Source organism: Pezoporus flaviventris, unplaced genomic scaffold (assembly GCF_033815535.1).
Source record: "Pezoporus flaviventris isolate CSIRO_AGI_PZ_B2104156 unplaced genomic scaffold, CSIRO_AGI_Pfla_v1 ptg000070l, whole genome shotgun sequence".
Lineage (NCBI taxonomy): Eukaryota > Metazoa > Chordata > Aves > Psittaciformes > Psittacidae > Pezoporus > Pezoporus flaviventris.
Window position 1 is genome coordinate 6,068,929 of NW_026892618.1, and position 16,091 is coordinate 6,085,019.

The window sequence follows — 16,091 nt, forward strand, 5'->3', positions numbered from 1 at the left end:
ACAACAGGATCCATATCCACAGTTTGCCTTACACTATAGGGCAAACTAGAACACTTTCACTTTCTGGAAGTTATGGAATGACTAATATGGAATATAATGATTAAAAGCAACAAAGTGCAATGAAGCACAGAACAGCATCAGCAGCTTCAGACAAACCCATTCACTGCTGCAATGATTAAAAGAAATGCATTTCTTAAGTTACTCATTGTGAGGATGGCTGCTGAGTTAGGCTTGTAGGCAGGAAGGAGTCAGTGCTAGGAGAGAAAGGCTGATCACCAGATTTCCAGTTAGTTTTATCAATTTACTTAATGCCCCTCTGAGGATGTAAATGGGCCTTAAGAGTAGCAGACTCTCATCTGCACTTTAAAGTTTCTTTGTGCTGCTAGAATACGCCAAGTAGCCACAACAGCTTCAGCTGAAGCAAAGCTATCTGTCATGGTTTAATCCCACCCAGCAACTAAGTACCACACAGCTGCTATAGTAGGATGCGGAGGAGAACTGGAAAAAGGTAAAACCTATGGGGTAAGATAAGAACAGTTTAATACTGAAATAAAGCAAAATGTAGTAATAATAATGATGATAAAAAGAGAGATAATGATGATGAAAAGCTCAGTGCACACTGCAAAGCCCCCTTGGAAACCTGGACCCCATTACAATGAGTCCATGGCGAACTCGTTGGCAGCAGGACCAGCAGCAAGCATGAAGCAGGGCCAGGAATTTCCAGCACATCCACTGCCCTTGCAAGTCTTGTAGCTTGAGTGGGAATCAAAGCCTGTCCAGAGGGATGGTAGGCTGAGCTGACACTCACAGCTAGTCTGGGCTTGAACAACTCCTCCTTTCTGTAATTCTGTGCCCCCTCCCTTAATGTGTATCTTGCACATCTCTTCATACCTTGCCTTTTAGAGAGCCTTAGAGAAGGAGTCACAAATGTACTGTCTGTACACCATCTCTTAGGTGAGGCGTCGCCACAGTATCATGCTACAGACTTTAAATGACATTAACATTAAGGACATGGACACTTGACAATACCATCAACTTGCCTAGAAATGGTGAGCAGTTTAAGAGACACACTTTAAATAGCTCATGCTGATTTAATTCCCAACTGTTCTAGAAGAGAGCATTTAAGTAAGTGCTCTTGGTTGTCAAAGCATCCCTGCCACAGGAATCAATCATGATTCAATTGCCCTGCAGTAAGAGACTGAACTAGACCATCCACAGATCCAAAGAGTAATTTGAACAGCAGGGACTCCTTAGCCCTCACTGATAATTGCTCTACAATTGCACAGCTACAATTCCCAGTACAAGCAAAATGACAAGGGCCAGCTTCTTGAGCCACTTACCCCAAGCCCAGTTCTTCCACATGACTCTTGGCTGATTCTCAACTAAGTGAAATGTGAGTCTAATTTGCCTGACCTGAACTTCAGTTCAGGTTCTGCCCAGCTCCTTTGTTATCACTGCAAGAAATCAGGGCTCCAAATGGTACAAAATCTGTATTTTTTTTCCAAGCTTGTTGCATTACCTGTGTTGAAAATGCTTGAACATTGACCACCTCAGGATGGGAGAAGAACTGTTGATCACTGACTTTCAAGGAAAACTGTCCTTTCCTAAACAACAAGCCAAAATACAGGATAATATGAATTAATGAAGTGCTCTTGAAGGACTCAATAATGATAAAAATATATATTTAGTAAAAATTACTAGCTTAGTGACAGAACATTTAAAGGGTTTTTTTCCTTTTTCAATTATGTTTTTATAGTTTTTTTGTTTGGCTTTTTTTTTTCCCGGAAGATTCACAACAGTAGCAACATGTAACAAAATACCTTTAGCTATGCAATAATATACCTTCATTTCCCTTTAACTAATGTTACCCACACAGGATGGTATCTCCAAGATAAACCATCAATTCTAAATGTCAGCTATTTGCTGCTAAAGAAAAATGTCACTTATCTGGCTTTGGAACAGAAGCTCCCACTTCTCACCATTCTGGCTTCCTATTCACTTTTCAATAATGTCACCCAATAACCTTGACCATAAAATAGCTATGTTTGACAAGACAAGATCCTGACATTTCATTGTGACTACTGGACAGAAAAAAAACCTCAAAGGCATGTTACACAAACACATGCCTTAAGTCTAGTGAACATAAGCCGACCTTTGGCATCGACACCCTGAAAGTCTTACTGAAAACAGCGGATCAAAGAACACCCTAATATATACAGGCAGAAATGTAGAACAATTCCACTAGCATCAGTCTAGTCCCAAGGCTTTATGGTGATGTAAATTAAGTGTGAAATTTGGCAGGATGACTGGCTTATTGCCTGGCAGCAGGAAAAATCTGCTTCCTTGCAACATGCCTGCAATGTTAAGCAAAGCCAGCTACTAATCACACTAATTATCACAGGACACTAATAGACCTCATATTGTAAGCAAAGGAATGACGGTTGAATGCAGACTGTGCTGCAGAGCACAGCAGTGACATCATTTGAGCATATTCCTTACAGGATGAAGAAACTATTGTAACAACCAGACTAATATGTCAGTTTAAAATCTACAGCAGAAAAGTTTTGCACCATCATTTATACTGTGGTACAGTATAAGTACATTGGTACTTTACTTAACAACAGTGAGGAGTATGTTTCACTGCAAAAATGTTTCCAAGGAGCAAGGAAATACCTGTTCTCAACATAAGTGATTATTTTTTTAAGGCAAGAGCTCTGAAAAAAGTTTCAACAGAGTCACCTGGATTTCTCTTTGCTGTGCACGAAGCGAACTCTCTTCTCCTTCACATCCTTGCAGCTGAAGTGGTCACCTTCGCTCAGCTGCACTGCTGCCCCCCTCATCATGATCACCAGCCTGCCGTTGGAAGGACTGCTGTTGATATGGAACAAGAGCTGTCCTGTGTCACCATCCACATCACAGACACCCAGCAAGGACAGGTCTAGGGGCTTTACCCCACCAATTCCTACTTTGAGGGTACTGTTCACATGGAAGCTCAAGGGATGCTTGCTGGCTAAAAACAAAGAAGGGAAAAGCATTAGTGAATGAATAACAGCCATGGACTGTAGTAGCATCTTGCCTGTCACTACCATCTTTTGGATAACAGACCAGAGCCTTATAATGCTCTATCCATTACTGATAACCACAATCTCCCAAAGAACTGTAGTCCATCTGAATCCCCACTATGGTTTTGAGAGGCTTGGGCAAATCGTTTCCCATCTTGAGTTCCCCACTAGTCTCTGCAGAAGGACTAGTAGATCTTCATTTAGAACAAAGAGAAGTAAGTACTACAGTTGATTTAGTGAGGGATTCCCTCAAAGGTATTTTTTCATTTGTTTTATGTTGATGATGAATGATGCTTGATTGGATGCCTCTCTTCTAATGAGGTAACTTCACTTAGGAAACCATGTACATGCAACCATTTATGAAAAAAGTTGGAGGAAAACAGCTGCCAATATTCAACAGTCACCATGGAACTGCACAAAACTGAATTCCAAAAATACCACTGAATAGACACTATTTCTGGCCTCATAATCTGCTGGAAGCCTGCCAGCTCGGTTGCTTTATTGTGAGACACTCACCTTCTTCACATTCTCTTGTCCACGTATTGCCATAGAAACCCTGGCCACAGGCAGAAACACAGATCTTATTCTTCAGAAATGTGGTGCTGTCACAGAGGTGGCACAGGCTGTCACTGTCACACTCCAAGCATCCCTGAGGACAAGCTGAATGGGATGGAAAGCACAACTGAGACATTGACAAAAACAATGCAGCTACTGGAATGCAGAGCTGTCTCCAGGGATCAGAAGAGAAACACCACTGCTATTTGTGTCTTACCTACCTGACAAAAGTGATCAAAAAGAAGGGGCAAAGAGAGAAAAGAGTTGTAAGAAATTCCTTCCTCATTTAGACCACTGTTTCCCACTAACTACAGAGGACCTGAGATGATCTTCCAAATGGAAGAAATGTATTTTTAAGTAACTGTTAATACACTATTAATACTCCAGATACATACTCCAGTCCTTCACAACATTTTAACCCAGAAATACAACTGAAACCTTACTAAAAATGTTGGGCTAATACCTGGGGCTTTTTTTATATAGTATGTGCACACATACAAACATCAGCAGTCATCTACACTGAACCTCATTCCTCTGGAATTAGGCACATTTAAATGCAGATACAGCCTGTTATTGAATTCTGCATGACCTTAACAGCAAGTTTAACACAGCACCTAAGCACTTCCTCTTCACCTCAGCCTTGCAGAGAAAAAGCAGTTTATAAAACACAGACTGCAGGCCTGGTCCCTCTCTACCACAACATGCTGACCGTGCTTACCTGTGCACTTGTGCTGTGCAGGGTCTGGATAATACCGCTTCCCACATTTGGGAACACAGTGAGTGTCCAAGAGGAAGAATGGGGCTTCACAAAGACTGCACTCATCTGCTTGGTGACACTGGAGGCAGTGCTGATCACACCCTAGAAGTCACACGGAAAGAGTTCAGCTTAACACCACTTCCAGCTGCTTCCTGCACTATGCTGTAACACCCTGCAGGAACTACAGCAATACTGTGTGTATGTGAGGAGGTTGGAAGTTAGAGCATGCCCTCTGAATGTCAGATGTGCACAAACTAGAGACAAGCAGGGAAAAACGTTGGCAGCAGCAAACAGAAGTAACGTTCAAGAACTCACTCTGGCATGTCTCTGACTCCTTGTAGAAAGCTGCTGGACACTGGTCCACACAAGCTCCTTCATGGAGAACGTACCCCTCCATACACTGCAGGCAGTCAGTCCTCTGGGGACCTTTACAGGCATTACAGCTCCAGTCACACTCTGGAAGAAAACAGAAGTCAGTTCAGGGCAGATCTTTCTTGGGTGCTTGCCCTACGCAAGTGCTTAGTGCTTGGGGTCTACCACCTATGGGAATATAAGTCCTAGGAGCAAAGAGCACAGTAAAAACTGTTAAAAAAAAAAAAAAAAGTATGATTTGTACTGAGTGACTTAATACAACTCAAGATATGGTTGGGTTTTTCTTCCCCTCATTGACTTACCATGTTCTAACTACATCATATTTGAGCAGGCTTGGCTCTTGTTCAGCATCCAGACCTGCTAACACCAGCACAGTTTTGTTGTCCATAAAGCCTGACTTTATCCTGTAAGTAGCAATGCTCCTTTTCTGCCAACACTGAGTTTGCTGCTCCTTAGCAACTATCCACCCCATCAAGTCTCATGCTTTCAAATTACTCTAACCAGAAGAAAATGAAATTGTTGCCCCTCACAGGCCAAATGTCTCTGGAAAGTCCACTGGTGAGAAACACCCTGGATTCAGCTGGGAATCAGATTTGCCTTCATATGTCCTTGTACTATCTCCCCTCCAGTCTTCAGCAGAGTCCCAGCCATGCATATGTACTCCAGGACTACTCAGGCTGCCAACAATATTCTTTGCTCTTGGTGGCACTCAAGAGGGTCTATATCAGCAATTAATGACAGACACACTTGGCTGATGAGAGATAAATGGGCAAGAGCAAGAGGGGGAAAGAAGGACTCACTGAGGTGAGGTGAACTACTCTACTTCATGCAGCATGTCCAAGCCAGAGCCAGGACGAGAGTCCTGCCTCTTTCAACACCCTAAATACCAGACCACGGCACCTCTCTGAAGAACCACAAAGTTAAGATGACAGGTGCCACTCAGTTAAATTAGGTTCAGGTACTAAGAAAGCCAGTGAGAAATGACCACTGAGCAACAAGTAATCTGTATTATACCCTGGTCTTAGCAGTGTTAGCTGCAATAAAGGCACCTTATCCTCACTTATTTCCATTATGGAACACTTCTCCTTGAGAGTTCTGGAAATCTTTCAAGTCATGTGTCTTTTAAAAAGTTCCAAACTGTTGTTTCGGCATACATTCAGGGATGCAGAATTTAATAAGTCAGAAAGAAGCAGGTAAACACACAAGGCCCTATAAGCACTCTGAAAAAGCCAGCCTGGTAAGCCCACTCATTATTCAGCTGACCCATGACTAAATGAATTGCTGGATTTGACCCTTGAAAAGTTTGCTGGCTCACTTACTAAATCATTTACAAGAGATGGATTTGCAATAATCTGGTTGCACTGAAACGCTGAAGTATGTGACAGCACTCTGCCAGAGAAGAGAAAAAACAGTAAAAACCCGGCAATTAAGCCTGTCACTGAACAACTCCGCCCCTCATGCTCACTTTTTAAAGCAGGCCACCTGCACAGATCATGCTGCAATTTAATGGATTCTTAGCCAAGGTACTTGCAATTTATTTATCTTTTATTTTTCTTTTTCTTTAAACCAGCAATGTATTTTTCACCTCTGCAAGTCTTGCTGGAAAAATCCAGGTAATACTGCTGAGCACAACTCTCGTACTGGCATTCTCCAAACAACAGGACCTTGGTTGGATCCCTGCAAGATGTGCAGCTGGTGGCTGATTCACAGCTCAGGCACTGGCTGTTGCAAGCTGGGGAAAGACAAAGACAAAGAAAATAATTGTGATTACTGATGCACCAGCCAACAGTACCATGAAAAATGTTATTATCCTGTAGCCTCACTACTCCTCTTGTCCTCTCTGAGACACACCTGTGGAGACTTCAATTCCTATTCACAGCCTCCAAAATGTAAAAAGCCTCATTCCTTCTATCTGGAATAGACTTGCATCTCCTCGTGCTGCTTCTTACTCTCCTCTGAACAGGTCAGGGTAAAATCACAGAATCATAGAATGGTTTGGGTTGGGAAGGACCCCATCCAGTTCCAAACCTCTGTCATGGGCAGGAACACTTTCCACTAGACCAGGTTGCTCCAAGCCCCATCTGACCTGGGCTTGAACACTGCCAGGGATGGGGCAGCCACACCTTCTCTGGGCAACCTGTTCCTGTGCCTCACCACCCTCACAGGGAAGAACTTCTTCCTAATATCTAATCTAAATCTATACTCTTCCACTTTAAAGCTACTCCCTCTTGTCCTGTCACTACATGCCCTTGTAAGAAGTCCCTCTCCAGCTTTCTAGGCCCCTTTAGGTATTGGAAGACTGTTATAAGATCTCCCCTGAGCCAGGAAGAAGAAAACTTGAATTCAACACTGACCTTGAATTCAAACCCCCCAATAACAGCTTTCCCTGTCTCTATTTTAATTCTTTTCTTTAAGAAACCTGTGTTTCATGTGATTCCAGGCTTAATCCATAAACACACAGATTTGGAGACTGTAGCAGATTGCTGCAGTACAGCTAGTTAGCAAACCTTGGTGGGACCAATGGCCTGTTTAATTTCACTTGATGTTTCCGCCTTTTGATTTGCTGACAGTGTAAAATTTTGGAGCTGTCTGGAGCAAATAAAGATGCCAAGAAAAAATAATTCAGGGATTTACTGAATCTAGGATCAAAGTCCAGAGGTTCACAATATTTCACCTCTCTGATGTCCAGGGTCTAAACTTCTTGGGAGACTTTACTACCAGCCAAGTGTACTTGATGCTGTTGGCATGTCAGGGCTGTTGGCTCATTAACAGAAGACTTAATAGCAATGTGCTATGAAAGACTGAAAAATACTCCCCTTTGCCTATGCACTGAAAAGCTCACCCTGATTCTGGTGAAATGAGACTTTGCAAAAGTAATGTGCAGGAAACTCACATGGGGTTTATGTCTGCTTTACACAAACAACTCTAACTGCCTTGTCTGCAAGTACAATGATGGTGTATGCAAAATGGACTACTAAATTCCTTGCCACCTACCTCTGAGAGTTGCTAAATCCATATGGAGTCAGACTCTTTGTCCAAGCTCAATTCTGTACTTCTGATAAATCAGAAAAGCTCTGAAAATGCAGCCCTGAGTGTTTAACCTAAAGAATAAAGCATAGCTGGCCACTTTTAATGACAAAACCATTAAAAGCTCTCATAGGATTTCACTCAACTACATTCTGTTGCTAAATACTGACATGTTACATGCAGTAACATGTCAGAGATGTGATAATTATGGACCACTATTTTAGCGATATGCTAATTGTGGAAATCCACTTCAATTTGCTTTTAATTTAAGACAGAGTTTTGTAACCACAAAACCTCAGAATACCAAAGTAAATGTGAAAATACCTGCACTGTTCTCATTGAAGCAAGGACCCAGTGCCCTTCAAAACAGTTACTTTTTTTAGCTCATCTAAAACATGTCACAGAAGGCTGTATTTTATTGAGGTGCAAAAGGTTTCTAACAAAATATTTATCTAAAGAATCTACCAGCTCTTTTTAGGTGCTCTGGTGCTGGTCTGATTTCACTTAAGAATGATATATGGAAAAATTACTATTTATAAGTGCTGCAAAAAGCCAACTTTTAAAAGAATGGTACAACATTCCATATGAGAGCTACATCTACAGAAATTAGGTTACCCATGGAGGCATGCCAGAACAGTAAGCAAAAAGTGTATTTGAAAGCAATCCTGTCTGTTTGTTTTATCAGCCTGACTCCATATCTGCATTTTTAAACCCATGAAGAACCTGTTAAGCTTTGCAATGTTCCTCAGACAAGGTGTCACTGAGTTTAAAAATATCTCTGAGAGTCCATACGTGCATTCAGCCTCACCCTGAGCTTCATCCAAACCAGAGTTCCTCAAAAGTGCAACGAGACTAAAATAAACCTTGAAGAGAGACCAAATTTTCTCAGCCTAACAGCCAACCTCTGTTTAAACAATTTTCATTACCTCCGAGTGGTAGTTTCCCAGCACTTGATATATATAGGGACAGTTTATATCTACATGGCTTATCAGCAGTACTTCATATGAAAAGGCACAAGTGATACTTGGAATGACAAAAATCCAGCTCACCAACACACTTTGCCTTGAGCCTCCTGCTACAAGGATTACACACACTTGTTCAAAAGCCTTTTGCAATAGGGAGATTAGAGCAGTTGAATTGGCTTGCAAAAGTTTATTTGTATTTGAGCTACTGAACCACATTTGGGAAGGGTACAGTCCTTAGGAACATTCCACTTCTACCATGAGGTCCTAAGGGAAGAGCTAACAATAGGAAATTGTTCATTACTAAAGGGCATTTTAATTAGGAACAGAGGTATGCTGCTACAGGTAGCAATAAAAGAATCCATACTGCAGGAGTGAACAGTAAATACCTTGTAGAGCTTGTAGGAAACTCGCCAGGACAGTGAAAATCCCATGATTCCTTTTTTTTTAATTACTTTACTTTTTTCATTATTATTGAAAAGCCTTTTTTTTCCTGTCAGTGAAAGAATGTATGGTACAAACTTTTCCACCTATTTCCCTGAAGTTATGCAAGGTATCTCCAGCTCTGCAGCTAAGATGGAAATAGTAGTTTCAGGAGATCCATATATTCCAACAAAAGGCAGGTAAAGCTGACAACCACATCAGTTTCTTCCTATAGGACCTCATCAATAAAGAAATTGGATCTAGATAGGATGACACACATACCTACACTCAGCGCAGCGCAACAGATAAATCCATAAATCATAAATCCATAAATCCAGGTAATTCAAATCAGGGTAACGTAGGACTCAACAAATCTGAGTGTTCAGGTTCACAGCAATCCAGCTACTTAAGCACACCTTCATTTTTAGGTGTATATATTACAGTGGGTCAATTCAAGCAGGGTATTTTCCTCCTTTTTACGTCTCTGGGCCACGTAATTTTGCATTTCAGAATATCAAGCCCAATAATTATGTGAGGAATAACCCAGCTGGCATCAGGGCCAGAGTGAACACAGAGAACTAAAGAGATGCCCTGAGAGATTCACAAGGAATAGCAGGAGTGGGATAAAACATTACTGGACTTTAACATCAGATCAGTTACATCAAATCATTAGGAGGTAAAAATATCACAGCTCAATTGGGGTTGTGCCTGCCAAGCTGCATCTTCTTTCTACTGAGGTTTCATATGTGGAAAAATGTAGTGTAAATTCTACAGTCTTAATACAGCTTCCATGGCAGGTACTGGCAGGTAGTGGGAAAGCAGTTTCCCTTGGTAAGAACTGATTAAAACTGATCCAAAACTGTCAAGTTTTCACAAGGCTCAGAATCCACCTATACTTTTGGCCCCTTCTCTATGTACCACCTAAGCAACTTAACAAGGAAGCCTACACAAACTCTCCTGCAGATTTTTCCTAGGGGACCCAAAGCCTCTTGTCTTTGAAGTTGATAACAAAACTGTGACTGTGTTCAAATTTAAACCACGCTGTAGGCTCTGTTTCTAAGGCAGCTAATCACCTCTGTCAACTCATATCTTTCTTTTCCTGGCAAGAGGAACAGTAAGCAGAGGAACAAGACAAGACATGTCAGTGAATACACTGTGGAAAGGAGAGACTGGTTGGAGAGAGACACTCACGTCTGCAGGTCTGCTTGGCATCCCTGTAGTATCCCTGGGAGCAGACTGGCACACACATGCCAGTGTGGGAGAGAACCAGGCTGGTGTTGCAGGAAGAGCAGGCGAATGGACCCCCACCGGTGCAGGTTTTACAGAAGGGGTGACACCCTGAAGGACAGCAAGAACATGTGTTTCTGCACAAGGAAAAGTAGATCTTTGAGCAAGTTTCAAAAGCTTCTGCAGACCACTCTCAGCGTGGTGATGATACTGAGTACCACAAATTCCTACTAAGTTCCTCTTACTGGTGCACAGCACTCAGGAGCAGAAACACAACCCACCCACCTTGTGGCAGCAGGATTAAATGGCTTTATTTGTGCCATGCACATTAGCTCTCTTCCCTCCTTTCCCTTCCATTTTTACTCATTCCTCTTCCCTTCAACCTTCCCTTCTCCTGAAGAACAATCCTATAGGATCTGGCCAAGACTTGTCTACCAGGAAAGAGTAAAAAAAAGGCAAGTACGTATCAGTACCTTCGTCTCAAGCCTTCTCTCAACTAGTTTCAGATCAGATCCTCCCCAGCCTAATGTGCTTTATCTGTTAGGAACCATTCAGTGCTTTCCTGACTGCTCCACACCTCCCTGGAGATTTATATTCATCCCTTCTTCAGGAGCTGCACAGTTGCTACCTATTCCAAGAAGCAACACTGACAGGGAACAGTCCATCTCTATGTGTCTTCTCTCCATTTCTCTCGTAGTCTGATTGAAAAGATTTAAAATACCACAGTGGACCACACCAATGTATCCTCTTAATAGCTCCAAAGTGGGGGTACAGACTCACAAAATTATTAGTCTGTTGTATTTTTTGATAGGCCTTTACCTAAAAATTGATGCCATCATCACACCTGTCAGGCCAAACAAATCATGAGTGGAAGCAGGCAAAGAAATCAGAGAACTGCTTATGCTGCACTAGAGATCTTAAAAGCCAGCACAAAATGTAATGGGTGCCCTGACACAGTCTGAATAATGCAGAACTTCTTTGAAATGAAACCTTTATACCAAAGGGAATAAATATCATCCCTAGGTTTAAATTTCCAGGAAGACAAAATATCTCTCTCAGGTGTCTTTCCAATTAAATGACACACAGATTTCATTTGTCAGAAACAGGTAAATAAACACACAGCTCCCCGAGTGCTTGAGAGAAGCTTTGAAACATTAATTACCAGTTGTTAGACTGGATTAGGAAATTCCTGCAAATGGAGCATCTCCATCTTAATTGTAATGTGCAGGATTTCTTGTCTTGACTTCTTTCTCTTAAAATAAACTGCAATACCCTTTGCTCAGCATAAGACATATAGGGCTCAAACATGTCTCTGTCAGCCACGTAACAAGAAAAGCAACCTTCTTTCTTCTGACAGTCCCAGAAATATAAAGCAGCTCAGACAATAATCAGAATATGAAACCACATTAACAGTAAACACTGGATAGGTGAAGGCACAGAAGGCTGGAGAATAAAATGTGCTATTAGTGCAGCTTCATCCATGCACCTGGAGTGCTGCTAAGCCTAAAAGGCTGAATGAAATTAGCTTTTTGGCCTGGAAATTGGCCTGCTATGAACGATCACCTTTTGGACAGTTACTATAGCAAGACAAATCTCAGTGAGAGACCTTAGCTGGGATGATATTCCATTTTATGCTGCAGAACATCCTGAGAAGGTGCTCCTAGAAACAGTTCTGCCTCCTGTGAGCAGAAGTTGTAGAGCCTTTGAAAGCACATATCCAGAAAATATTTTTAAATGTCAGCATCCCAGAACTGTGCTGGGACCGCGAAAGTTGGAGACTTGGTGATGGACACCAGAAAAGTTATCCTTTATTGTGCTTAAGAAGCCAATCTCTTCCTAGGAGTGACCTCAGGGTAGCTAATTAGAATACGAGAAATGGGATTTACAAGAGAGAAAAGAGAAAAACTCATCTTCAGCTCCTCCTTTTAAGCATACTGCTGTCTGATACTCATCACACTTGTAAGAGTGGGCTCGGTCCCAGTAGCTGCAGCATGTACAGACAGTACAGTACCCTCTGCCTCAAAGACCTCATAGTCTGAAAGTGGAGAGAGGGGAGCAAGGAAAGAGTGCTCCCAGCCCTGAGTTAATAGCCAGGAAGGACATCTCTAGCTCCCAGTGTCCTGCCAGCTGGATAAAGCTTCTTTACTAAATAGGAACCATTTAATGGAACATCTCACAAGGATCCAGATGGTCCCTTGCAGTTGCTTGAGGCATCTGTAGGGACTACTCACTTTTGCAGGCACCATTCTTCACATAGTACCCCATTGGACAGTCAGGAACGCAGTGATCCCCCAGGAGTAAGAGACGGGCGTTCTGGCACTTCAGACAGATGCTGCCAGTATCTCGCAGGTTGGCCACACACTGGCGGCACAAAGGGTGGCAATCTAAAGGAAGCAGGGAATAACAGACACTGTCATGACACAGGGACAAAACAGCATGGCTAGGGGGAAACATAGTGCTGGGAATTCAAGGAAGACAGGGATGTAACTTTCAGAGCTCCTTCCTGCTATCTGGTGCACAACGGCTGGGATAAGGTGCTTAATTCTCCACTTCCAGATACCTGCAGGCTCTCTCTGAAGCAAGGACTAACAGAAGTGGGGTGTTTTCCTTATCCAAGAGAGATGACTATAAATTATCACATTCAAGGAACATTTCTTTCCTCTTGCCCTCATCCCCACTTTTCCTCAACAACCATATTCTCTGCATCTCTCATGCCCACTCAAGCATCGTCTTTCCCATCCCACAGAGAGCTTGGGGAACTTTGTACAAAGCCGGTTCAAAGCTCTTCACTTTCCCCAAACCTTTCTCTGATTTTAGGTGCTTCTACCTACAGGTTTGTCTTTGACAAACTATGCTGCAGGCATTCACCTTCCTCTGCTGCCACTGCTGAAAAACAAAGACCACAACCTGTACAGGCTATAGTTCTTCCTGTCCAGACTTTCGCACACAAACGAGACATCCATACCCTGAAGAGGCCACTGAAGACCTCAAAGCCAAGCCAAACCAAAAGAGGCATTTACAGTTTCATGAGAGTGCCTCAAAACCTTTTCCTTTTTTCATTTTTCCCCAGCTTGTGTCTCCTGACCTCTGCCTGAACTTAAGTGCTTCAAAAGGTTTTACAACAAGCCTTTTGTATGCACAACAGTGCAATGTAAGGCACCCTGGAAGCCAAATTAATCCTCATTATGATAATTCAGAAAATTATAAAGGAAATGACTACTGTCTTGAAAGAAATGGAATTATGAGGCTTGATTTGAGTACCCAGCTTCTTGTCAGATTTCGAGTGAAGGTTCAACTTTCTGCCTTTTGTCTCTTGTGACAGCATTACTACAGATTGTCAGGCAATCTTATTTTACAAGCTGAAGACAGCCTCACATCAGAGTCCGAGGGAATTCTGCATCCATACCTGCAAGAACATATTAGCCTGACTTCTGTGCATCACACATAGATGATTCTTACCAAACACTGGTGGAAAAGCATGGATGCAGTTCAGAAATAAATGCAATTGTGACTGCATGCAGGGATTCAAGGTCATTAAAACAGCAGCCTCCTTCACCTCCTGACTTTACAGGGTATATAATCTCTTCTAGTTTCTGTCCCATACTCTCAACCTTGGAGATGGAAAATCAACAGCCAGAGGAGGGGTAAAGGTGTGCGAGAAGAAATATTCTGCTTAAGATAGTGACCCTGTAGGTTCTCAATTCACCACTATCAGGACAGTGGTAAGAAAAGCAAAGCAGCACGAGCTCATGCTCCCAAACTCAGTGACAAAGCTCAAAACCTCCTTAGAGGGGTAACTGTAAGGCAGAGTCTGACTGCACAGGAGAAGAATTCAATACCCAAGGCATCATCCAATCAATCTTTATAGCCAAAGATCCCAAACCTGTACTGACATCAGAGTGGAAAGTCCTGCCATCTATCCGTGGCCTCACAGAAGCCAGAAAGTATCACCCAGCTCAGGGTAGAGAGCAAGAACCAAGATTTCACCCAAAAGGCCCTGAGCACCATATGTAATTTGTATGCACAGGGCTGGAGGGGGGATGAAGAGCTCTATGCACTTGCAGTCAATAAATTAACATAAATCCAATTAGTTTCTCATGCTTCCATATTTACCTGGTGATATAGACTCCCCTGATTGTTAAAATGGTAATACTCCAGTTTAATCTCCTGCCAGAGCCACTGGCCTCTAACAGAGAGCTTTGGATAGATATAAGTAACCAAACTCACTGAGTATGGTCAATAGGTTCCATAGACAGAGCATAAAAACAAGACAGAGAAAACTCAAGGGTATCCAAATAACCAGTATCTACTGTAAATAACCAGATTCTCCCAAAGTAAAGTTTAAAAAGCTAAGTATCTACAAAACTAGGTGCTGTTGCAGTACAGTTTTTCTCTGTGTTTGAAGAGCTTTCTCAGCCCCATCACTCTCTTGCTCCTTTGCAAGCCTGTAGAGAAAATATCATTGTAAAGTATAATATAATCACTTACACAGATTTTCATTTCCAGAGTTACTTTACTTCCATACCCACTTTAGCTTTCTCTTAGCAAAGAAATATGGCCCTTAATATATGAAAAGTATTTGTTATATATTGTTCCCTTGCCTGTCAAGACAAAAGTGGCTGAGGAGACAAAAATCATCTCTGAAATACTTGTGATTGTTCATAAAGGAAACCAGAAGCATTTCTACCTCTCAGTTCCACCATTTGCTAAGCAATCAAGCAGTTGTGTTGTTTAAATACACTTTCCCTCTTAAGGGCTCTTTAGAAAAAAAAAATCCTGATGCATTTTTTGTATTATATTCTAAGGTATTAGGTTTAACACAGAGCATTACTTGAAATCAGTACTTAAAACATCACGCAGTTACAGGCATGTCAGCATGCAAACATCCCCTAGGTCTTTACAATAAATTCAGATCTGTGTGATTGACTCAAAAGGGTATTTTGCACTGACCAGGATTTTTTGTTTGATTTGGTGTTTGGAAGGAGCTTTTTGTCTCTCTTTTAAAAAACACAAAAGGGAATTTGTCACACAGGCAAGGGAAGTGAACTCTGGATGTGTAACCATGTTTCAGGGATCTGCCTGAATCTTCTGAAAAAGGTGGGAGTTTCTCTAGGCAGCTTAAGGGAGGAAATCCTGGCACAAATAAGCCTAGACCAAAGCAGGGAAATGATGTTCCATTTTCCTCTTCTTGCAGCTCAGCTGTTAACTTCTGTAGGAGGTTGCATCCAGCAACTAAGTGGAGCCAAGCCTCCAGTTTCCCTCTTGCTATGCTCAGGGAATCTCCAGCTCTTTGTGATGATATCAGTGTCTCTTTAATTTAAAAAGTATGGCAGTAGCTCATTAATTTTACAAGGAGCTGAATGTATTTCTTGTTGTCAGACTGTTCCTTCTGGAATTTTAAAAGCAAGGCAGAAAGGCTTGTTATAGGGACCCTCCTGAGTGAGCTCTTCTGGTTAATCTTTGAGCATTTTCACAACAGCTTAAGCAAAGGCCCAAGGAGCTGAACAGGAGGACTGGGAGTTCTCTTTCAAGGAAGATGCAGCTGGAAGTTAAGATAGGACCTTGGGGATGCTTTGAGTTTCATTTCACTCCAGCTGCCCATGCTTCTAATTCTGGTAGGTGGTCCTTTGCATCCTGCATCCACGAAAAGATCAACAAGAAAGCCTCAAGATCAATGAGAAAGCCTCAAGACAGGCATATGATTTG

The 16,091-nt window shown here is 42.1% G+C and overlaps 1 protein-coding gene across 1 annotated transcript in view; it reads right to left on the bottom strand.

Annotated features, from left to right (window-relative positions):
• FRAS1 (Fraser extracellular matrix complex subunit 1) overlaps nt 1-16,091 on the bottom strand; it is a 156,929-nt gene that overhangs the window by 50,813 nt on the left and 90,025 nt on the right. The window contains exons 20-27 of the mRNA XM_061472100.1: nt 12,617-12,769; nt 10,350-10,496; nt 6,332-6,478; nt 4,690-4,830; nt 4,336-4,476; nt 3,579-3,722; nt 2,740-3,010; nt 1,520-1,604 (exon numbers count right to left, since the gene is read on the bottom strand). Coding sequence (XP_061328084.1) covers nt 1,520-1,604; nt 2,740-3,010; nt 3,579-3,722; nt 4,336-4,476; nt 4,690-4,830; nt 6,332-6,478; nt 10,350-10,496; nt 12,617-12,769 — 1,229 coding nt within the window. The remainder of the gene's footprint in view (nt 1-1,519; nt 1,605-2,739; nt 3,011-3,578; nt 3,723-4,335; nt 4,477-4,689; nt 4,831-6,331; nt 6,479-10,349; nt 10,497-12,616; nt 12,770-16,091) is intronic.